A 25,924-nucleotide genomic window follows, 5' to 3' on the forward strand; every position below is an offset into this window, starting at 1 on the left:
CCCGATTATACTTCTTGAGCCTCTGGAGGGGCAATTCTGATCCGATTTGGCTGAAATGGCTTCTTGTATGACCGTGTTAAATATAGCCTGAATCGGACCATAACCGGATATAGCTCCATATAAATGAAGCTCCCAATTTTATTTGGACAATTCTTATCCGATCTGGCTGAAATTTGGCACAATGAATTTCACTTTGGTCTCCAACAGCCAAACCAAGTATAGCCCCAATCGGTTTATAAAATGGTATAGCTCATATAGCATAGGAATACAAAGAGATGTCGGCCAAAGAAATTGACAAATACAATCGATGGTGGAGGGTATATATAAGATTCGGCCCGGCCGAACGTAGCACGGTTTTACTTATTTTGGCAAAGGTGGGCATATACATTTTCGAGTCGAGAGAAGCGGATAAGAATTTTATTTTAGATACATAGATTCTTCGGAGAAGTTCCTTAGAATTTTATGAAGTTTACGTTTTTTGCTTAATATATTCATGATCGTCGTAAAAATCTATGACGATCTAGCCATGTCAGTCCGTCTGTCCGTTCGTCGGGTTGTTGAAAACACGCTACTGGCTTAAAAAATTAAATATTTAGCTGAAACTTTGCACAGATTCTTTTTTGTCCTAAGGCAGGTTAAGTGCGAAGAGGGGCTATATCGGGCAATATATTGAGGTAGCCTCATATAGACCGAACTGACAATTTAAGGTTTTGAGTTCATTAAAACCAAATTTATTATCCGATTTCGCTGAAGTTTGGCACAATGTTTTGCGTTAGGCTCCTTTACATACGTACTGAGTATGGTCAAGATCGGGCTACATTTGGACATAGCTGCCATATCGATTTAGGGTCTTCGGCCCATAAAAGGCGCATTTATTACCCGATTTCGCTGAAATTTGGCACAACGACCTATTTGAGGCTTTTCGACATCCATGGCCTATATGGGTAAAGTTGCCATATTTATTAGACCACTCAACGTCCGTGCCGAATTTGGTCCAAATATTTCAATATAGCTGCAATGAGTTCATAAATTATGCTTTTTTCTCCGTATAATGACGAAAGGTGGTTGACGTACATAACCGAGGTAGTGGATATCCAAAGTTTGACCCGGCCGACCCTAATGCCTTTTTACTTGTTTGTTGTAAAAAATAGACTTTAAAGTTTTTCCATATTTAAAAAAAAGTAGCATATTTAAGTGCCGAGACAGACGGACGAATTTTTAATTTAAAGGAATTTTAAATTGAAAATTTATATTTCGAAATGAGAAAATGAATACAAGATAGCTATCACAATGTGTTACCAAGTTCGCACAAATTTGTCAAACTAGAAATGATATTTGTTATTATATTGTTTGTAAGCATTTGCATTTGTGTTTATTTACCCTTCGCAGTTCCAAATGTTTTTATGTATTACGTGGTCCAAAACCCACCCAACTATGGATCAACTATATAATTTGGAAGAAAGTGCCATATATATCCCAAAATGTCACACTTGTGAAAGATAAACTGAAAAAGACAGCAAAAACAACATCCCCTCCAACCACTTCCCTCCTCCTAAAGGGTCATTTAAGTGATAGTAAAAAAGGGTGATTTTTTTGAGGTTAGGATTTTCATGCATTAGTATTTGACAGATCACGTGGGATTTCAGACATGGTGTCAAAGAGAAAGATGCTCAGTATGCTTTGACATTTCATCATGAATAGACTTACTAACGAGCAACGCTTGCAAATCATTGAATTTTATTACCAAAATCAGTGTTCGGTTCGAAATGTGTTCATTCACCGTTCAGCGATGAGGCTCATTTCTGGTTGAATGGCTACGTAAATAAGCAAAATTGCCGCATTTGGAGTGAAGAGCAACCAGAAGCCGTTCAAGAACTGCCCATGTATCCCGAAAAATGCACTGTTTGGTGTGGTTTGTACGCTGGTGGAATCATTGGACCGTATTTTTTCAAAGATGCTGTTGGACGCAACGTTACGGTGAATGAACACATTTCGAACCGAACACTGATTTTGGTAATAAAATTCAATGATTTGCAAGCGTTGCTCGTTAGTAAGTCTATTCATGATGAAATGTCAAAGCATACTGAGCATCTTTCTCTTTGACACCATGTCTGAAATCCCACGTGATCTGTCAAAAACTAATGCATAAAAATCCTAACCTCAAAAAAATCACCCTTTATTATTGGATTTTTTATTTTATGGATCATAATGCAAGTTATTAAAATTTTTTTCATTAAAATATTATTTGTTTTTATGGTGGGGCACAAAATATTTTGTAGAAAATTAGGATCCCATCCGAGTGGGTTTTGGACTTCGACGTCTAAAAATCGAAAAAAAAAACTAAAAATAATAATTCCGGGCAATCAAGGTTAGCGTTTGGATTTTATTTGAATGATAAAAATTCGAAGAGGTATTGATGTTTGAAGTTTAGAAAGAAAATTATTCATAATGGAGTTCAAGCGTTATATGTGCGTTATGCGCATTATACTTGGCTAGAAAGACTATTGTTGGCGAACTTAGGATCCTCAAAGTGAGCAAAATGTTTATATATCGCACCATAAATCGTTATAAAGATACTGGTAGCGTTGCCAAACGCCATTATGGCGGTCTAAAAACATTATATGAAATGGTTCAGTGAGTGAAGGCTCGACTTCAAAGAAATCTTCGCTGTTATGGTAATCATATTTCGCTGAAATTTGGAACAATGAGTTGCAATATTCGGGCGGATATGGCCGGACTATATTAACCGGTCTGCTGATTTGAGATTTTTCCCCAATTTTGCTGAAATTTGTATTAGGCCTCGTTACCTGTGCTGAGTAAGGTCAAGATCGAATTATTTGTTGTATTAGACCCAAATAAGGCCATGGGCTTCTGTTATTTTCCGAACTTGAAAAAAATTAGTATGGTAAGTACTCGATGAAGCAAAGCACATCGGTTTAAACCAACGATTTGAGGGGTTGTCCGACGTACAACCCTAACTTGTCATATAAAGATATATATGCGCGGGCATTGAATTTCGTTGCCAGAAATCGCTGTTGGGGGCGTTTGAAAATGTCTTTATCGAAGTGGATAAAGTGCTTCGACAATTGGTTTGGGTGACAAATCGTATAAATCATGCTGACGGATACTTTGAAAAACAATAAAACCATTTTTGATGATAAAAATTTGCATTTTCATTATTAGGCCAGAAAGTTAATTTAGCAGCCCAGCCAGGCAGGCAAGCCTTCCACTATTCGCAACGAGTGGAAGAACCCGTTGCTTTCAGCTAGGCTTCCCGTGACAACGATTACACCACACTAGCCAGAGCTCAAAGTTCCAGCCTTTGTGGTGCCTACAGATATCACGTGTCGACCGGGATTTCTATACTGATTCTCTGTTTGAAGTTTTGTTTTTCTAGTTCTCCAATAATCACCACAGCAATGCATATCTGCGTATACATAGTTGCTATGTTGAAATTATTTAATCCATATTACAGATAGCAAATGGAATTTTGACAGAAATGCTACCTCTCTCCATGAATAAAAGGGAAGAGAAGAGACCCCTGTACGGACACCCACTGGTTTAATCCACAGAATGTCATTTATGCCTCGTTGTACGCGCTTTGTCGGAGGTGTTAAGATTTATCTTTGCCATCATTTGTGGGCCAGTCACTCAGCTAAAGGAGACAAAGGAAATAAGTCCTAAATACCCAGCAGGAGATGAGTTCTTCAAATAGAAGAGCAAACTATGAATGGCAAATACATTTTATTATTGTCACATGTTGGTTGGTGTGCCTGTAAACTTCAAAAGGAGGGTTGCAAATCATACAAAATTGTATTCAATTGCAGCTTGTGGAAGGAAGAATGTGGACACCAACATTAAATGTGAAGTATATGAATGTGCATGTAGGTTTTTAAGTAAACTCGGTTTATATGAAAAATTTGTACAAGTTAGCTGAGTTTTTATATGGATTATTTTTGGCTGCTGGCATATCCGCTAACGGAGCTATACCATACTCATCGATGACATTTAAGAATACATCAAGAAAAGTTTCATTTAGAATGGGAGCAAACAGTTTTTTTCAGGATCGGACTTTCCGATGACTTAAGCGAAACTTTTGGAAACAAATAAGCGGCAGCCCGGCTATAGGAGCGCTAGTAGGGCGCCCCTTACAATTGAACTAAAACTTAAAACGAATTGCAGTCGATCATATTAGAATGATCAAATCGCTGTTTCCTTATGGGTTGCTCATGGCCGAAGTTGCATTTAGCAGCCATCCTTAGAGTGCATATTCCATCAACATGTATTGTTGATGGAAACCTTTTTTGTCCATAATAGGGTGTTCTCTACTCATACCAGTCTACACGATAAGAATTTACATTCAATTCTTCATTATTACGAAAATTAGCGGGGGTAGATTTTTATCAATGTATCTAATACCGATGATAAAAGAACTTGTTTCCCCTTATTACGAGCTTACCACATACGCTTGCTAGGCTAGTTCGCGAGCAACTCCGTCCTTATGAATTTTCTATTTCAGTGGCATTGAACAATGGCTAATGCACTTGGAATGAAGGGAGAAGCTAGGAACAGAGGATAAAGGAAAAGGACCAAAATAAAAACAATTTTCCGATTTGTAAGATTTGATAAGAAAATCAACGCGAAAACTACAACAGCTACAATCATAACGCAAGGACGAAATGTTACAAACTGTTATCCATGCACTCACAGCACATGCTGCCGAAAAATCATCTGGGGAATTAGAAAAAAAATCGCTGCTGCCTATCAGCAAAACAAAATGGGCTTCGTTTTTGTTTTGGTGACTTGTTGGATATGCAGCCACCTTTGTTGTTCGGATTGTTTGCTGTTTTTGCTATAGCAGATTATCTAAAAATATTGATTTGAATTACCACTGAAAAGTTGCCTGAGTAGGCATATATTGTAAAAAATGGGTCACGGTTTCATTCGGTGGTGGAATTTTGCAGTTTGGATTTCGGATGATTATCTTACTGATTAAAATCAAATAGCTATAATTCTGTGGCAACGGCAAAAATGTATAAACAGTTTTTACAAGTTATTTGAGTTTATATTCATGTGTAGTGAATAGAGTCCGGATTTTTATGCCAAATTTTCATATCCATTATTTGGCAAAGGCTGCTATATTTTCCAAAAGAATTTGTTTTGTAAACTTACAGCGGTCAAAAAAAGTATTCATCATTCAATGTTTTTTTTTTAATAAGTCTACAAAAGACAATTGGAATAAAAACATATTAAACTAATGATGCAGTAGTGCTTGTGTGATATATATGTACACAATTTCATTGTTTTTAAAGAAAAAAATAGTATTTATTGGAACAAAAAGGGCCATTTTACAGCTGAACACAAAAAATTAAACAAAAAAAGTATTCATCATTGCAAAAAAACAAAAAAATAAATAACATAATTTAAAAAAATTAATACTTTGTTATTCGACCACCGCGTCTTATAACTTCTTTTAAACGGTTTGACATCGATTGGACTAATTTAGCGGTTATATTTTGGTCTATATTAGTCCATTCCTCCGTTATCACCTGTTGCATTTGACTCTTGCTCGAAAAATTGCGCGTTCTCAATTTGCGTTCGAGATGTTCCCAAAGATGTTCAATTTGGTTCAAGTCGGGACTTTGAGGAGGAGTTTTAATGACTTTGGGGCAGTTATACAGCATCCACATCTTGGTATTTAAAGCAGAATGTTTGGGGTCATTATCTTGATAATATTGAAAGTTATTACCAAGCCCAAGTTTTACAGCACTATCTTTTAAATTCCTCTTTAAAATGTCAATGTAATACTTATGATCCATTACTCCATTAATAATTTCAAGATTTCCCGCTCCTGAAGCCGCCATACACCCCCAAACCATTAAACCACCTCCACCATGTTTTACAGTAGCAACTGTGTTTCGTTCTTCAAGCTCTGTATTTGGTTTTCTGTACACTATGACCTTTCCATCGCACCCAAAAAGATTAAACTTGCTCTCGTCTGCAAAAATGACTGTTTTCCAAAATGATTCGGGCTGTTTTACATACATTTTTGCGAAGTTTAGCCTTTTCACTCGGTTTATTTTATTTATAAAGGGCTTCTTACGTGCAGTTCTTCCTCTGTAACTATGCCTTTTGAGTGTATTTCGAATTGTTTGTGTAGTAACTTCCTTCCCTAAATATTCCATAGTGTTTTTACGAAGAATGGTCGCATTTGTCTTCGGAGTTTTCTGAACTTGCCGCACTAGCCAACGCACATCTCCAACTGAAAGTGCTTTTGGTCGACCAGATCTTGGTTTATTGTCAACAGTTTTCGTTTCTGTCCACTTTCTGATGATGGATTGTATAGTAGATCGTGGTCTATTTAATATTTCACTGATAGTTTTTTGAGTTAAACCATTCCTGTGGTGTTTTATTATCAAAACTTTTACCTCATCAGAAACCTCGTTTTGCTTACGACCCATTTTGACAAAAACTATATTTTCAATGAAATTAAATATTTGCTGTCAAGGGCAAAGCCTCCTTTACTAAATAAAACAGAAAAGGGGGATTCCCAAATAATATTTGAATTTGACTTTGATGATAGCACATCAATGATGAATACTTTTTTTGTTCTGTTTTTGGTGTTATTATATAAAATTGCATTTTTTGCGCTAATTAAATTTATTTTTTGAATTTATTTTAAAACATATTACGAAAAATAAACTATTGCATAAAACTGCATTATTTGTTTACTTTAAATTTTCTTCAATTACCCAAAATAAGTGAATTTATTATCAATTTTGCTAATGATGAATACTTTTTTTGACCGCTGTATATTGACTTGAAAACTTCAATTCCACTTGTAAATATGCAATATACCAACGCATTTGCCTAATAATAGTTGGAAGTTTAAATTTTGCACAAAAATCCGGACTCTGGTAATGAAATACTCGAGCCTCGACTTAAAACCCTTAATAACAAAGATTTATAACTATCTCGCACCAAAAAAAGGGCAACGTCCGATAAAAGGTGTCATAACGTTTTAAGAATAAGACGTCGTAATAGAAAACTTCGAAGGATCTAAATGGATGAAGAAGAGAATCATCAATGAAACATCCATTTAAGTACTTATCTGTTCCTTGAAAAATTGAAACTTAACCATTTAGGGAAAGCAAAAGCCAACATGTACACCCTGGCAAACCAGTAAGTTGGAAACTACAACTATAAGAGTCAGCAATTTAATCTGCCTTGACACCGACTTGAAGAAACTAATGACACCGGTTTTGGAAAACAAAGAAGAATACTATTGGCTAGCAAGTGCTATTAACCAGGAAGCTGACACGAAATGTTACCAAGTTTACACTGGTTATCTATCAAATAAATTAAATCTACGTGATGAAAACGAATATGTAAAAGCGTGCTAAGTTCAGCCGGTTGGAATCTTGGGAACCCGACACCATGGGTTCTGCTAAAAATGTATTCATAATAAATTTAGTTGAAAGACATAATTATATTCTACATGCCAAACTTCCGTCAAACCAGCAAAAATTAGAGATTTTAGAAACCGAACAAGGATGATCGGGAGACCGGTTCACATGGGAGCTATATCAGGTTATAGACTGATTTGAACCGAACTTGGCACAGTTGTTGGAAGTCGTAACAGAACACCGCATGCAAAATTTCAGCCAAATCGGAGAAAAATTAAGGCACGTAAGGGCTCAAGAAGTCAAATCGGGTGATCGGTTTATATGGAAGCTATATCACGTTATAGATCGATGTGGACCGTACTTGGCACAGTTGCTGGTCATAACAGAACATCATATGCAAAATTTCAGCCAAATCGGGAAAAAATTGCGGCGTGTAACGGCTCAAGAAGTCAAATCGGGTGATCGGTTTATATGGGAGCTATATCGAAATCTGGACCGATATGGTTCATTTGCAATCCTCAACGACTTACATCAATATTAAGTATCTGTGCAAAATTTCGGGCAAGACCAGTTCAACTCAGAACGTCGAGACGATCAAGAATATGTATACTTTATGGTGTCTTAGACGAATATTTCGAGGTGTTACAAACGGAATGACTAGATTAGTACACCCCCTTCCTATGGTGGTGGGTATAAAAAGATTGATTTAGGCTTCGGGTTAGTGGCATATTACCCGGAAAACTTAAGGAAAATTACTTACTGAAAAAACGAAAAAAAATTAAAAACGGATCCCCCCTATGTTGACGGTCCTTGCAAACGTTTTTAGGACCACGATTTGCGTATCTGCACCTGGAATGTCCGCACTCTTTATAGAGAGGGTGCAGTACACGCGCTGGTGGATGTATTGGAAAAATACAGGGCAGACATTACTCTCATACGGTAAGTACGATGCCTCAGGAAGGGCTCCACAACAACACTATGATTTGACGCCCTATATTATAGCTGCCATGAAACGAGGCATAAATATTGCTGTGGATTTGTGGTTGGTCGGAAACTGAAACACCTTGTCCTCAAGTTTATTCCAATGGATAATAGCATAGCCACAATCCGCATAAAGGCCAAACTGTTCAACATCAGCCTTGTTTGCGGCCATGCCCCGATGGAAGACAAGAACGAACAGACCATGGATATTTTCTTCGAGCGCCTAGAAAGAGAATACGACAGCTGTTCCGCCCATGATATTAAAATCGTTCAGATTTTAATGCGAAAATAGTGAAGGAAAATATCTTTGTCCCTAAAGTCGGAAAATTCAGCCTACACGAAGAAACTTCCGTTAATAGATTGAGGCTAATAGCTTTCGAACTTGGCAAAGAACGCACCAGATTCCAACATCGAAGGATTCATACGGGCACAAACAGACATGTTGTGATAAATGGAAGGCATTCAACCAGCATGTTATACGATCGATCCGAAGGGCGAACATCGATTCGGATCATTACCTTGTTGCAACAAAGACTGGCAGACGTCTTAGTGTGGCGAGAAAAGAACGATCTAACACTGCACGGAAGCTGGACATGAGAAAGCTGCAAACACAACAGGTGGCCACGCTATACTCCTCTCGGCTGATCTAATTGCTTGAAGAAAGCACTCCCTGTCCCGATAATATAGCAGCGCAATGGCAAGCCATTGCCCACTCCACGGAAAGAGCCGCAACATCCGTACTTGGTTGGGTGCCAAAAGCCTCCCCTAAGGGAGGCCAGCGGTGCAAAAATCTAGTGAAGCCATGAATGAACAGGGCAACATTATAGTCAGCAGCAAAGCGCCAGGCGAAGGAGGGGTATCGGGAGAAAAGTCTCTTCAGCAGGATGAAGAGGGAAATGGAAAGATATGAGTGTGAGGGAATCGAGATGTTCAGGAGTAAGAATGAAATCCGAAAATTCTGCCAAAGAGTTAGATATCAGACCGACGTCCTCCTGCAGAGACATAGAAGGATATCTGGTAACTGATACAGATAGTTTGCCGAAAATATGGAAAAAACACTTTTTCCAGCTGCTGGTATCCGATGATGGTGGCCATGAGTATACCGCAGAACCAATACCTGATGATGTATACCATCATATTAACATGAACCACCTAGCAAAACCAAGGTCCACGTAGCAGTTACCCAGCTTAAAAACAATAAGGCAGCAGGAGACGATGGGTTGTCTGCTGAACTGTTTAAGATTGGGGGTGACACGCTGATAAGGCGTTTGCATCAGCTCGTCTGCGCAATTTGGCTAGAAGAAAGCTTACCCGATGATTGGAACCTCATCATAACAGTATGTGCCCACTACAGAGGAATAAGCCTGATCCCCATCGCATACAAGATACTATCGAGCGTACGGTGTGAAAGATTAAAGTCTAAATTGATCGAAATAATTGGCCTCTACCAATGTGGCTTTGGATCTGGTAAATCCACCACATACCAGATATTTACACTACGCCAAATCCTGAAAGAGACCCGAGAAGGACAAATCAACACCTACTATATTTTTGTTGACTTAAAACCCACCTTTGACAGCCCTATATATTCAAAGGTATTTTAAGCCAAGTCTGCGTTTGGTATCCCTGCGATACGACTTTGCAGGATGAGGCTTGCTGGTTCGCGCTGTTCAGTTAAAATAGGAAAGAACCTCTCAGAAACCGCTCAAAACCAAACGAGATTCAGACAGGAAGAAGGCCTATCGTGTGCCCTGCTTAATATCCTGCAGGAGAAGATTAGACGAGATGTTGGTATGAATGGACATGGTACAGTACTCACAAGAGAGCACATGCTACTCGTCTGTGTCGATGACATCGATATTATAGGCGGTCACCGGAAGAAGGAATTGCAGCCTTTGGAAGTATCGAAAGAGAATCAACGAAAATGAATTTGACAGTTAATAGTAATAAGACAAAGTGGATGATATCAACTCCCACAAAGCCCAGTAAACCCGAGAAGATAAAGAAAATGAAGAAAACTGGGAATCACAACTTTGAGATAGTCAGCAACTTTATCTACCTCGGCACCGCCCGAATCGAAATAAATAAAACCAATTTTGTAAAAAATCAAGGACAATATTGGCAAACAGGTCCTACTTAAGATTAAGCAATCATTTGAGGAGCAGAGCCACCTCTCGACAGCCGAAAATTACACAATACAAAATACTGATACTACTCGTACTGTTGTTTAGCTCCAAAGCATGGTTACTTGCGAATACAGATGAGGCGGTACTTAGAGTATTTGAGAGAAGAATCCTTCGTTATATTAATGGAACAGTTTGCGTTAATGGAGAATATAGGCGTCGTATGAATCTCGAGCTGTATGACGACGATTGCGTAGTTAAACGCACGAAAATACAACGGCTGCGTTGGCTAGGTCATGTTGTCAGAATGGATAAAGAAGCCCCAACAAAGAAGTCTTTTGATGACCAAGAGCTCGATGGAAATGCAAAGTGGTGGGAGACAGCTTAAAACTTAGTATCAGAGATTTTAAAAGGAGCGCAGAAGATCAAGAGGTTTGGAACGCTATTCTACGTTCGGCTTATGGGACAATTGTTATTTGTTTCTCTTAAGAGACGAGCTCAATAATCGGAGATTTTCTTTGCAAATGGAAAAGGAAAGCCCGAGATAGCAACACACACCAAACAACAATGGAACGCGCTTCGTCTTTGGTTAGAAGACTGTTCCAACCATATTAGGTGTGATGGCTTTAAGGGACGTGCTTTGGTATGTTGTATTTGAATCGTATTAATTGCGAAAATGCCTCTATGATACAATTACCATATTAACCACGATAGACAACCCTGTATATGAGCTATACTTTCCCCAATACATGTGTTTTTTTGTGTAATGACTGATTTTTTTTCTGCGTCATTTACACTTCTTCCGTGGTACACATGATTCTGTGCATCTGTTGGAAGTTGTATTGATGGCTTCGAACGCTAGACATCGGCAACGCCTCTCGCTGTTGCTCCGTTTGCCCAGGTTCGAATCCCAGCCGGGCTCTGCCGAATTTTTTTAATTTTCAAGATTTTTGCCTCTTAGAGCAGAGATCATTAAATTTTACAATTTTTGTTTGTTTCTCTTTCGAGACGAGCTCAATGATCGGTGACAATTGTTCTGCCATAGCCAATTAAAGTAAGTAAGGAGTTTAAGCGTAATAGCGTTATATATGGTTGGAAAATCAGAACCTGTTATTATTTGCGAACTCAAACTCCTCAAAGTGAACATAATGTTTGTGTGTTGCACCACAAATCATTTTGATGAAAAGTTGCCAAACCCCATGGTGGTGGTCCAAAAAAACTGGACAAACATCGAGAATATTTTGTTCTATTGACATTTTTTTGAAGATTTATAAATTTAAACGTTTATTGCGCTTCTTTAGTTGGGTCACAAAAATTATTTCATTTTGTTGTTTGTTTAACCAGCTTAGACCAATGTGTGTTTTATTTCTTATTCTATTTCAAAACAAAACAACAAAAACACTTTAATGGGTCTCAACCATTGTGGTGAGGTAAACGTATCATCGGCGGGCTGCATTGATCGCGATAGTACCCTTTGCCAATGGGCTCTCAGATTGCTATTCCACCAAAAGATTACATTCTTCCACTTACTCACTAATTAGTGAGCAGTGCAATGGTAGAAGCATGCCTTGGGTCTTGAAACGTTGGGTCTTGTTATTCAACCAATTCTTTTGGCGCAGTAAGAAAAAACAAATAAAAACGTGGTCGAACTTAGCACGGGCATAAAATTTATTCTACAAACCAAACTTCTGTCAAACCAGCAAAAACTAATGCTTCTGGGAACCGTATTTGGCATAGTTGTCGTACTAGGACACCGCATGCAAAATTTCAGCCAAATCGCACAAAAATTGAGGCTTGTATGAAGTCAAGAAGTTAAATCGGTTTATATGGGAGCTATCGGATAAGCTATATCAGGTTATGGACCGATTTAACCATACTTGGCAAAACACCTCATGCAAAATTTCAGTGACGACTCGCGGTTTGAGATAGCGGTGCTTGCGATTTATAATAAATCTTCCTTGATTTGACTCCGGGAGTAGAGTCATTTGTGTGATTTCATCGTTTTGTTTGAACGTGGAAGTCTTGTGCCTCTTCTATTTTACATACCCACGTGTACCAGCGGCACTACCGGCAACTGCCTTGACGACATTTTCTTGTGCAGCCGCAAATGACCAGCGGTACCACTGGTGACCACCCTTGGGTGATCGCCTTGGGCGATTTCATTACTTTAGTTACAACAATACTCGTTTTGATCAGAATCAATGAGAACGGAAGACTTCACGGCCTCGATACTGTCGGCTTACTCATTTGTACATGTGTCTCGACATGAGGGTCCCAACAACATCTCACTGGAGGAGTTTTATGAAATGCAATGTGGAAGACAGAAATTTTCGGTGAAGTACAGTGAACGCTATATACGTTCAGATAATCATATATATTTATTGGCAATAACAGAACATCTGGTCCACTAGCCGAACGTAGAATAGCGTTTCAAGCGCCTCGATCTTCTGCGCTCATTCTAAAATCTCTCAAAAGACTTCTTTGTTGGAGCTCTTCATCCATTCTGACAACATGACCTAGCCAACGCAGCCGTTGTATTTTAATGCGTGTAACTATGCTATCGTCGTCATGCAGCCTATATTCTCCATTAATGCAAACTGGTCCATATATTTTACGAAGAATCTTTCTCTCAAATACTCCAAGCTCTGACTCACCTGCTTTCACAAGTACCCATGCTTCAGAACCATATAACAACACGGGTAGTATCAGTGTCTTGTATAGTGTAATCTTCGTCTGTCGAGAGGTGGCCTTGTTTCCAAAATTCTTACTTAGTCCAAAGTAGCATCTGTTTGCCAGTATTATTCTTCACTATCAAAACTGGTGTCATTCGTTTCGGTTACGGCGGTGCCGAGGTAGATAAAGTTTGTGACTATCTCAAAGTTGTGCATCCCAACTTTCCCCATTTTCTTTATCTGCTCGGTTGCACAAGGCGTTTTGGGAGTTGAAACCATCCATTTCGTCTTATCTCCATTTACTGCCAGACCCATTTTCACTGACTCTCCTACGATTCGTTCAAAGGCTGCAGTACTACTTCCGGTGACCGACCTATGATGTCGACGTCGTCGGCATAGGCGAGTAGCATGTATTCTCTTGTGATTAGTGTGCCATATCTATTCACATCTGCATCTCGTTTAATCTTCTCCAGCAGGATATTAAAGATATCACACGATAGGCTGTCTCCTTGTCTGAAACCTCGTTTGGTATTGAATGGTTCGGAGAAATTCTTTCCTATTCTTACTGAGGAACGCGTACCAGCAAGTGTCATCCTGCAGAGTCTTATTTATTTTGCAGGGATACCAAACTCAGACGTGGCTTGAAATACCTTTAAACTTAAAGGGGTATCGAAAGCGGCTTCGTAGTCAACAATGAGATGGTAGGTGTTGATTTGTCCTTCTCGTGTCTTTATCAGGATTTGGCGCAGTGTGAATATCTGGTCCAGGACGGATTAACCAGGTCTAAAGCCGCATTGATAGGGCCCAATTATCTCATTGACTTTAGGTTTAAATCTTTCACACAGTACGCTCGAGAGTATCTTGTATGCGATGGGGAGGAGACGCAAGTTATGGTCCTTTTTTCATTTGTGTGGGTCGTCAACGTTGGGGGGTCCGTTTTTATACCCACCACCGAAGGATGGGGGTATATTTATTTTGTCATTCCGTTTGGAACACATCGAAATATCCATTTCCGATCCTATAAAGTATATATATTCTTGATCAGCGTAAAAATCTAAGACGATCTAGACATGTCCGTCCGTCTGTCTTTTTAAATCACGCTACAGTCTTTAAAAATAGATATATTGAGCTGAAAATTTGCACAGATTCTTTTTTTGTCCATAAGCAGGTTAAGTTCGAAGATGGGCTATATCGGACTATATCTTGATATAGCCCCCATATAGACCGATCCTCCGATTTAGGGTCTTAGGCCAATAAAAGCCACATTTATTATCCGATTTTGCTGCAAATTTGGGTCAGTGAGTTGCGTTAGGTCCTTCGACAGTCTTCTTCAATTTTGCCCAGATCGGTTCAGATTTGGATATAGCTGCCATAAAGACCGATCCTCCGATTTAGAGTCTTAGGCCCATAAAAGCCACATTTATTATCCGATTTTGCTAATATTTGAGACAGTGAGTTGTGTTAGGCCCTTCGACATCCTTCGTTAATTTGGCCCAGATCGGTTCAGATTTGGATATAGCTGCCATATGGACCGATCTCCCGGTTTTAGGTGATGGGGCCATAAAAAGCGCTTTTATTGTCCGATGTCGCCGAAATTTGGGACAGTGAGTTTTGTTAGGCCCTTTGACATCCTTCTTCAATTTGACTCAGATCGGTCCGGATTTGGATATAGCTGCCATATAGACCGATCTCTCGATTTAATGTTTTGGGCACATAAATACGCATTTATTGTCCGATGTGCCGAAATTTGGGACAGAGAGTCAAGTTAAGTCCCTCCAAATATTTCTGCAATTTTTTCTAGATCGATCAAGATTTGCATATAGCTGCCATATGGACCGATATCTCGATTTAAAGTCTTGACCCCAAAAAAGGCGCATTTATAATCCGATTTAACAGAAATTTAACACAGTGACTTATGTTAGGCTTTTCGACATCCATGTTGTATATGGTTCAGATCGGTTTATTTTTATATATAGCTACTAAAATATTTTGTTATACACAATTGAACAATGACTTATATCTATTAGTATTTGGTCCAAATCCGAATATATTTCGATATAACTGTTATGGGACATAAGGTATGGAATTTTCACCAGATTTTGATGAAAGGTGGTTTACATATGTACCCGAAGTGGTAGGTATCCAAAGTTTCGCCCAGCCGAACGCCTTTTTACTTGTTACTATTGCGGGGGCGAGATTCTGGCCCAGCGCCCAACCGCATGGGATTTGTGGGATTGCACATTTATCCCTCGTTGTGGCGAGCCGCTTGCTCCAAGATCCGACGCTCGCCCCCAGCCGCCCCTGACCAGGGAACAGACGCTGATGTTGGCCATTGGTTATTTGAAGGCGCTAACAACTCGCCTTGTCATCTCGAGTATCATTGGCACTCTATTTAATTAAGCACCAGTGCCACCTGACTCCTCACTGGGACTCTCCTCTCGAAAATCGCTGACTACCCGCGAAATTTTGTGTGCTCTCATATAGTACCCTACAAATAAAAATTTGATATCCAAATTTCGGATGGGGTACCTAAGGGGGCCGACCCACCCTAAAACCTACCAAACATATATTTAGAACAATCACGACAATATGGGACTCAAATAAAAGGTATTTACGATAAGAAAACTTATCTGATATCCTTTTGTCGAGCCATGTGCTAGGGGGACCACCCCAACCCCCAAAACACCCCTAAATCGGACATATTTACCGACCATGGCAATATGGGACTCAAATGAAAGGTATTTGCGAGTAGAATACGAATCTTATATCCAAATGTGGGACCACCCCTTCCCCAAAACACCTCTCAAACAGGACTTATTTACTGACCATGGGAATATGGGGCTTAAATAAAAGGTATTTGAGTGTAGAATTAGAATCTGATATTCAAATATGAGACCAAGTGTTTAGGGGGCCGCCTCTCCCCAAAGAGAACACATTTACGACCACAGCCACATGGGGCTCAAATGAAAGGTCTTTGGGAGCAAAGCACAAATCTGATATCAATATTCGGGAAAAGTGTCTATGAGGCCATACGCACAACACCACCCAACCCCCACAACACCACCCAACCCCCAAAACACCCCTAAATCGGACATATTTACCGACCATGACAATATGGGACTCAAATGAAAGGTATTTTCGAGAAGAATACGAATCTGATATCCAAATGTGGGACCACGTTTCTGGGGACTTATTTACTGACCATGGGAATATGGAGCTATGGAGCTTTGAGTGTAGAATTAGAGTCTGATATCCAAATATGGGACCAAGTGTTTGGGGGGCCGCCTTTCCCCAAAAACATCCCCCAAAGGGGCAAATTTACGACATTAGCCGTATGGGGCTCAAATGAAAGGTCTTTGGGAGTAGTTTCTATGAGGCCACCCCACCCCCACAACACCACCCAAATAGTAACTATTTGCCGACTTTTGCAATATGATGCTCAAATAAGAGTGTTTTTAGAGTGGAACACGAATCCGATATTTATTTTCAAGGGCAACATACTGAATGGCCGCCCATCCCCCAAAACACCCCCCAAGCCGGTCACGTTTGCCAACTATGGAAATATGAGGCTCAAATTAAAGGTATTTGGGAGTAGACCACGTATCTGATATCAACATTAGGGACCAACTGTCTAGGGGACGTCCCACCACAATAACAACCCCCAAATAGGACGTATTTGCTCACCAAGACAATTTGGTGAGCAAATACGTTATTTAGGGCCAGTAACCCAAACCGGACATATTTGAAGACTTTTGCAATAAGGAGTTTAAATGAGATTTGAAAACGAATTTGATATCCAATTTTGAGGCCAATGGCAATATGGGGTTAAAATAAATGATATATAGATATATGAGAATAGAGCACGTTGCTGATATATTTGCGAGTGGGCGACCACCCCAATCGCCAAAACACCCCTAAATCGGGCATATTTACCGATCATGTCAATGTGGAGCTTAAATGGAAGGAATTGGGGGGTAGACCAAGAATTGATACCCACTTTCGGGACCAATTTTCTGGGGGTCAACCCCTTTCCCAAAATATGGGGTTTAAATAAATGATATATAGATATATGAGAATAGAGCACATTGCTGATATATTTTCCGGGCTTTGTGTTTAGGGACCACCCCAATCCCCAAAACACCCCTAAATCAGTCATATTTACCGACCATGTCAATGTGGAGATTAAATGAAAGGTATTTGGGGATAGCGCAAGAATTGATACCCACTTTCGGGACCAATTTTCTGGGGGTCAACCCCTTTCCCAAAATACCCCACAAACGGCAATTTTTTAGTCACCATCGCAAAATGGGGCTCAAATAAAGGTATTTGAGAGTAGAATACGAATTTGGTATCCAAATTTAGGACCATGTATTTAGGGAATCACCCCTTCCCCAAAACAAAAAAAATATTCCAAGGAAACTTTTGTTCCATATAAAGTAAAAGAAGGCGCAGCGGATATATAATATACCAAAATTTTCCCAGATATTTTAAAGGTTCTCTAAATTTCTACACTTTCCTAATCATGTCATAATTTCACTATTTGCTTTTTTTTACTTTATCTAAACTGTCAAAAATGTTCTAACTATAATTAACTTTATACTCTAACGTGTAACCCCTACATATACATTCATATGATCTTTTAAGTGTACATACTCTGGTTACATATACACATATGAAGACATGTTCCTGTACGTGCAAATATATATGTGTACATTTAAATACCTTATATATATTCACATCATACAGAACAAAATTGCTTAAACTATCCTGTAACCAAACAGAAAAACCTTAAGAGTGTAGGTCTTTAAATTTAATGTTCCTCCCTTCACCACACGATTGAAGAGCTCGTAATTAGGCAGGTTTGAGGTGTCTCTTTTTGTGTAAAGTAACGGTGCATAGGTGGCACTCGTATTCAATGAAATAGGGTTACCAGACCTAAAAGTGTTTATTCTCTTAACTTTGGTAACTTTGGATTGTAAAGTCAATTCTTTCTAGTGTCGATGAATAAATTCAAAGTTACTTTTGCTATCATGCAGAAACAAATGATTTAATGCATTCCTGTTTATAATAGGTGTAGCAACTTATCGTACAATTTGTTTCTATTGTGAGTATTTGCACTTAAATACCAAGATACAAATGTAAGAACATTTTTCCATCATGTTTTAAGCTTTAAGAGTTAGTTAAGGAGAAATGAAATTGGTTTTTGCTATTGTATAATATCAATATAGCCTTAAGATTAGTTCTTTCTTTACCCACCAGGATTGAAAGTATTTCGACATTTAGATGACTTAATGACTGCTATTATCCATTTAACCATCTTTTTTTCTTTGTACCCCTAGTATTTATATTATATTCAAATATAACCCCACGAATTTTTATAACATTGATATGAAATTTTAAACCGTCTTATCATTGAGGGATGCTGAGTTTTATGGGTTTCTAGATGATAAAGTGATCAATGGGACAGATTGAAATTGTAGGCACGAGTCTGTCATAGTCTATGGGTGGGGTCATTGGAATATGCTAAGTTTGGATACTGCAGTTGTAATGATTTAAAAGTTAAGGTGGGTTACAGATTTACTTTTTCTAGATATTTTTTTTTTATTATTTGGTATGGAGGAATATCTTATATGTCTACACGCCAAAGACAGGGACGAAACCGAACAACCTGATTAAGGGTTAGCCAGGGCAAACTTTAGAACTGATCATGCCATTCTTCCTGCTGTTTACTGTGATACTTTGGTGCGATTGTGGAATACTGCCGAGCGCGTAACACCTAACCTAATGTAGGTTAGTTTAGGTTGATACAACGATGATCAGAGAAGCTGTGGCCATCTAACACTTTCCAGCCACATAGTATCCGACACAAAGATAATTCTTAGTCCACAATACTAAAACATCTGGCCATCAAGAGAACCTTCGCCGATGTGGCTTTACAGCGATGGAGATTTTTCTGCAGAAACAATCCCCAACAGCCTTACTTACCTTGGATTTTAACTCTTTCCTTAAAAAACTTGAAATTTTTCTTGTTTAGTTTTCACTTTATTTTCGTTAAAAACGTTTCGAGACCTTTACAATATTTGATCTTAATGATAAAGGGGGAAAATATATAAAGCAACCTAGCAAAAATATATAATTCTTTGAACAATCATGACTAGTATATGTATAGGTATAAATATATATTATTTGAGCTTGTAACAAAATTCGTTTCCTGCCAACATTGACGATAGCTTCAATGCTAACAAAAATATGCCCTTAGAGCTACTTAGATACGTGAGTATGCATAAATAAAATACATTGGTCTTCTATTACATTATTAAGGTACATTTTAATCTGGACTTGTACAACCTTGTTTTGCATTCAAAAGTGTGGTGTGGACTAGCGTGACAAAGATTATTTTTTAAGAAATAAGAGAGATATCACAATAATTTTCAAGTAGAAAAATTTATGTTTTCAATATTTTGTTAAATTTTTGTGAAATATCCGCAATAAAAAAATACTACAAAATAATCCAAGTTTAGAGCTCTTAATCGATGTTTCAATTAAAAAAAACTTGCAGATATTTATAGCCCTAACATTTAGTTATTTTATGTTTTTATTTTTTAATTATTAATTTATTTATCGTTTGACATCCATTTCCTTTATTTTAAAAGTAACAGATTTGTTAAAGTCTTTGTTACACAAATTTTTTAACAGCTTGTGATAGGATAAAACTATAAAACAGGATACTTTGCTTTAGAGTTTAATGTAGCAATTTGCAAAGGGTCCTATTTGAAGTTTTGTGAAACGCTGGATAATAACTTATGTTACAATTGCCACTACAGAGGGACTTCAAAAACAATTCAAATTAGATCGATTTTTACCATGGCTTACGAATAGTTTTATTAAGATCTAATTTGGAAGTTCTTGAAGTTTATTTTAATTCTAATTTAGCATGACATCTAAAGAATATCTAAATTGATTCTTTTCTCTTGACTTAAGCATGTTCTTACTGAGAACCAATTTAGAGACTCTTTACTTTGTATTCTCGTGTATCATAGTGAAGAAAGTTAAGTAAAATAATCAGGTAAGGTAAGGTAAATACTACAAGTTTGTGGGTTTGAGGAGTCATATCGTGGATTGTGGTGTATAGCAACTATATTTGATTTGAACTATATTCAGATGAGAAGATTATAGGTCCATAAGCTGTGCATGTTTAATCTAGAACCGGTAAGGAAAGACAAAAGTGGGGCGGTGCCGACTATATAATACCGACTATATAGGTACCAATTCGACCAGGGAAGGGGAGGTTTTCAGATGGGTTTCAGTATCCTCATCAAATTTCGAGCTGATATGTTCATAGTGACTAAGACTCTATAGGTGCAAATAAGGCCATGTATATATGTATATGCAAGTTAAAAACCAAACTGAACCGATTTTTATAAAATTTAACAAAAATTTCAACAGTTTTTAGAGAAATATATATGCCAATTTTCGTTTCAATGGGTTAACAAATGACCACATTATTGCAATATTGCTCAAAATCGAACGAAAATTTTATGAAAATCGGTTCAGCCGTTTTTGAGTTTATTCGGAACAAACAAACAAAAACAACACTTTCATTTTTATACCCTCCACCATAGGTTAACCTGTAACAGAACACCATATGCAAAATGTTAGCCAAATCGGACGAAAATCGTGGCTTCCAGGGGATTTAGACGTAAAATGGAGGATCGGTTTATAAGGAAGCTATATCAGGCTATAGACGGATTTCAACCGTACATGGCACAGTTGTTGAATGTCTTAACCGAACACCACAGCAAAATTTTTAGGCAAATCGGACAAAAATTGCGGGCTGCAGGGGATCAATCGGATTATATGGGAGCTATGTCAGGTTATATACCGGTTTCAATTGTAATTGGCACAGATGATGGAAGTCGTACATGTAAAATTTTAACCAAATCGAGAAAAATTGCGGCTTCCAAGTGCTCAAGATGTCGCGGCTAGCTTTATGCGTTCAAACGTTACTGCGATTTCGACAGACAGACGGGCGGACATGGCCAAATCGTATATCGAACTATTGGGTTGCCCAAAAAGTAATTGCGGATTTTTTAAAAGAAAGTAAATGCATTTTTAATAAAACTTAGAATGAACTTTAATCAAATATACTTTTTTTTACACTTTTTTCTAAAGCAAGCTAAAAGTAACAGCTGATAACTGACAGAAGAAAGAATGCAATTACAGAGTCACAAGCTGTGAAAAAATTTGTCAACGCCGACTATTTGAAAAATCCGCAATTACTTTTTGGGCAATCCAATATATGTTGGCATAGTCCCTATATAGATCGATCTGCCGATTTAAGGTATTTGACCAATTAAAGCCACATTCATTAAACGATTTTATTGAAATTTGGGACAGTGAGTTGTGTTAGACCTCTCGACATCCTTGTTCAATACGGCCCAGATCGGTCCAGCTGCCATATATGCCGATCTTCTGATTTAAGGTTTTAGACCCATAAAAGGTAAATTTATCAACAGATTTCGATAAAATTTAGCACAATGAGTTATGTTTGGCCCTTCGACTTTCGTACCGAGTATGGTCAAGATCGGGCTGTATTTGGATGTAGCTGCCATATATACGGATCTCCCAACTGACGTTCTCCAGATCGCTTTTATTATTCGATTTCGCTGAAATATGACATAGTGGGCTATATTAGACTCTTCGGCATTCATATATATAGCTGTCATATACACATACCGATCTTCCGATTTAAGTTTTTAGGCCCATAAAAGGTGCATTTTTTAACCGATGAATTTGGTACAATGAGTTGTGTTAGACCCTTACATAGACTTCCTGAATATGGTGGAGATCAGACTATATTAAGATATAACTGCTATGTGTTCATAAATGATGCATTTTTCACCCCGGCCGAACTAAACGCACTTTTTTTTTGTTTTTATTGGATCAATTTAAAAAATAATCGAAAATTTTTGTTTTATTTTTGTAATAAAAGCAGAGAACTCTTTCGGTCTGCATCCGGACAATATCCGATTGTTTGCATTATTCCCAGACCGAAATTTTCAAAAAAAAAATGATTTTCAATTGAATGTGCAATTTTTTTTTACAAAAACTGTAGTTGGCACTATCATTTTCGTGGTTGAAGCAGTTTCAATTAAAAAATTAATTGGGTCAATTAATTTTGTGGTTGATATATACATTGGATAGGGTTGAAGAAATCGTTCAACAGCGTATAATTTATTGTGTCGATATAAATCGACTATCCATTAAGCTCATAATCAATAACAATGGTATGAAATTGGAAAAATGAGGTTAACAGGTAATCATTTTGAATCAAGACAATGTTTTTAAAAAATCATTAAGAAAGTGATACCTATAGTGGCAGTTCAAAAATGTTTAGCCCTTTGTAATACGATAGAAGCGGCAGACCGAAGCCTCGGATCGACGACCCTTGTAAGAAGAGCTCACTACCAACGTATCCGCCGGGATGCTTCCACAATATTTTGAAGATAACATAAGTCAAACTAAGATTTTTCAAGCCAATGTCAAAGCTCTTCTTGATCTCATCCAGGCGCTATATATGTATGTACATGGTTATGTGTGTTATTTCTATTCAATACCTGCATTGTTGTTCAGATTTATTTAGTTTTGAGAGTAGACAATATATTGCCCAAGTATGATTCCGCCCTTTTCAACATTATTGTCTAGTACCAAAACGGGCACTTAATTTACCTTAAAGATTCTATATCACGACTAGTCGGTTATGGAAAGGATTTCTAAGTTAGTTCATAAAAGCTGTATTAATCTAAAACACAATGATGACAAACCTCCATTGTATAGAGAATTGCAAGATTTTTGCTATACCGCTGAGAAGGCTGCTGCATAGCCTTTGCATGGACCCGTATTGATTACCTGTTCATTGAAATCCTTCCAGGGCGGTGTTTGTGTGTAATAACTGCTCGCTTGATGGAAATTCGTTGACTCCATGGCATATCCATTGGCTAAGGCGTGGGTGCCAGCTGCGGCCGACTGACTGGTTATTTGTGTTGAGGCCAAATGACGTGTTGCAGCAGCATGACCCGCATTCATGGCATATCCTGCGGTGATATTGCTGGGCATCGACGACGTTGAGGAGCCGGTTGATGATGATGTTGGCGGCTTGTGCATCTGTGCAGCTGCCTCAAAAGTATCCTTAAATAGTTCGTATTTTTGTTGGCAGAAATTAGGATCTGGTTTGCGATCCCCATTCCCTATTTGCGTTTGTTGTTGTTGCTGATAGCTATAGTGGCGCATGCTGTTTAGGAAATCATGAGGGGTAAAGCCGGCGGGTGCTGATGAATGCGTATTGGCAGCACAGGAAGGCTGTGGGCTGTTGGCAGATGCATGCATATCATAGTTCAATTGATAGCCTGGAGGGGCCGCTCCATTAAATGGCATGTGTTGCTGATAATGCTGGCCATAATGAGGCACACGACCATATCCCATAAAGCCAGAGCCCGACATCATCATATGTGGTTGAGGATTCACAAAGAGAGCATCGAACAGCTCTTTGGTTATGCGCTCTCCACTCAATGTGAAATTTTGCAACTTTTCCAAGTCCAAATTCAGAGTGCCTCCACTTTCCAACACCTGCACTAAGGCGAAAATGTAATTGTGAGCAAAACGTAAAATTTCGATTTTTGTCAGTTTGGTTTCCTCTGGCAACTGGGGCAGGGTGACACGCAGCCGCTCCAGTGCATCGTTGAGCATGTGCATGCGGTTGCGTTCTCGATCATTGGCCTTTACGCGCCGAAACTTTTTGATACGCATCACTTGCGTAGGACTGCGAGAGCGTGTCATGCGGTTCTGACCAACGGCATATTTACGTTTGGGCTTTGGTTCAGTTGGCTGGTCGTCGCTGCTTTCTCCACCGGCCGGTCGCTTAGTAGGCGTAGAGGTTTGGGTGCCCAATTTGGGAGAGAATTCAATGTCTTCCGGAGGGGCCTTGCTAATAACATGTTCCACCAAAGTTCGACCGCTGCGACTGCTGTGGTTGCTGCTGCCGTCAAAAAGTCCCGAGATTAACGGCAAGCCAACATGGGAGGTATTCAGGAAACTGCTTTGCAAAGGTGAAACCCCCTCACCCACCGTGCAAGGACCCGAAGGTGCTCCACTGTAATCCACTGCATTGTCGAACACCAGTTTACGTGGTTTGGCATTAAACTCTGTCTCGAAACTTTTCTCATAGCCACTGTCGAAGGAGGAGTTGTCATCCTCTTCGAAATCGAAAGAGCGATCTTCGAATCCGCTATAACATGAGGACATAATTTGTATTTGTTTTTTTTTTTATTGAAACACCGAAAGTATTTTTTGTTGTTGTTATTTGCACTTTTCTGTTTTTCGTTTTTTTTTTTTATTTCTATACTTTCGTATATTTTATGTCATTTTTCGTTGTTGTTATGTCTGTCACTGAGTTGTTGTTGCGCGTTGCACGTATTCGAACCAACTAAACATACCTTAAGGGTGCTGCTGAATTTTATACCGCTCCTGCCGCCGCTGCTATTGCTGCGTAAATCACTTGACCAACCCCCAACGTGTTGGTCGTGGTCGTGACGGCGCCATTTCAAATCTTTTCGTACCAAATGCCACTTCGCTTGCGATACAGTTAAGGGTTGTACCTGAATGCAATCTGTTCTGGTCGTGTGTACTCAACTGGAACTGTAATCTCTGCACTCACTCATCCACTGGCGACGAACCAATCGGAAGCAGGGCTACGGCGAAATGCCAGTGATCAAAGAGTTTTCATTCCAATTAGACGAGACTGGAACGATTAAATAAATGTTCATATTTGCGCTCACTGAGAGCTTTTGCCTTTGGTGGGGCGACACAAGAGTTAGTTGTGATGTCGCCACAGGGCTTATGGCCTTCATCATCATCGTCACCATTGCCATGGTTGGCGAGTACGTACTCTTGCTCTTATCTTATGGGGTGGTGGGTGAATTTGGTAGCAGGGATTTTCCAGGGTTTCCTGCTTTGCCATGTCAAGTTTGCCCATTTCCTTATTTGTTTTGGCATTGTTTAGCCTTTTCTGTAGACTGCGAATCTTCTCGATTCGACTCATTCATTATGTGGACTTATTGTTTAGCTTTTGCTAAGAACCACCACCACCGCAACCATGACTTTATCTTTTCGTAAATGTTTTTTTTTTTTTTGCTACAGAGTGCTCTGTTCTCGCTCCTCTATGCCTTGTCACGTGTAGTCTGTTCGATGCTTTTGCTTGACCATGAATTGTAGCTTTTATTGATACGATTGTTGTACAACCGATGCAGGCAAAGGTTTTCGGTGTTCGCGGTTTTTGAGGCAATATGTTCGACAACCATTTGTAAAGATTACCGCAATAGAACTCGTTTTGCAACAGGACCTGTTGAAAGGATGTTTGAATTGGAACAGTTGACAATAAACAGAGGCCAGAGAAATTTGGCATGCTTATTTAGGATGGCTCCCTGAAGGCCGCCCCACCTCCAAAGCCAGGCAAATGGAATGTAAACCAATAAAGAAAATATGGGGCTCAAATGAAATGTATTAGAGACTTGAGCACGAATTTGATATATCGGGATCCAACTCAACCCCAAAAATTCCCTCATATCGGACACATTTACCGACCGTAGCAATATAACTGACGTAAGAATAGGAAAGAATCTCTTCGAACCATTTAATACCAAACGAGGTTTCAGACAATGAGAAACCTATCGTGTGATCTCTTTAA

General features: G+C 38.8%; 1 protein-coding gene across 1 annotated transcript; it reads right to left on the reverse strand.

Annotated features, from left to right (window-relative positions):
• Nucleotides 1–22,224: 22,224 nt before the first annotated feature.
• On the reverse strand, nt 22,225–24,594 carry LOC106082369 (basic helix-loop-helix neural transcription factor TAP). Its single transcript, XM_013244829.2, has one exon. The coding sequence runs from the start codon at nt 24,481–24,483 to the stop codon at nt 23,038–23,040; it is 1,446 nt and encodes a 481-aa protein (XP_013100283.2). The 5' UTR covers nt 24,484–24,594; the 3' UTR covers nt 22,225–23,037.
• Nucleotides 24,595–25,924: the final 1,330 nt, after the last annotated feature.

Source organism: Stomoxys calcitrans, chromosome 1 (genome assembly GCF_963082655.1).
Source record: "Stomoxys calcitrans chromosome 1, idStoCalc2.1, whole genome shotgun sequence".
Classification (NCBI taxonomy): Eukaryota; Metazoa; Arthropoda; class Insecta; order Diptera; family Muscidae; genus Stomoxys; species Stomoxys calcitrans.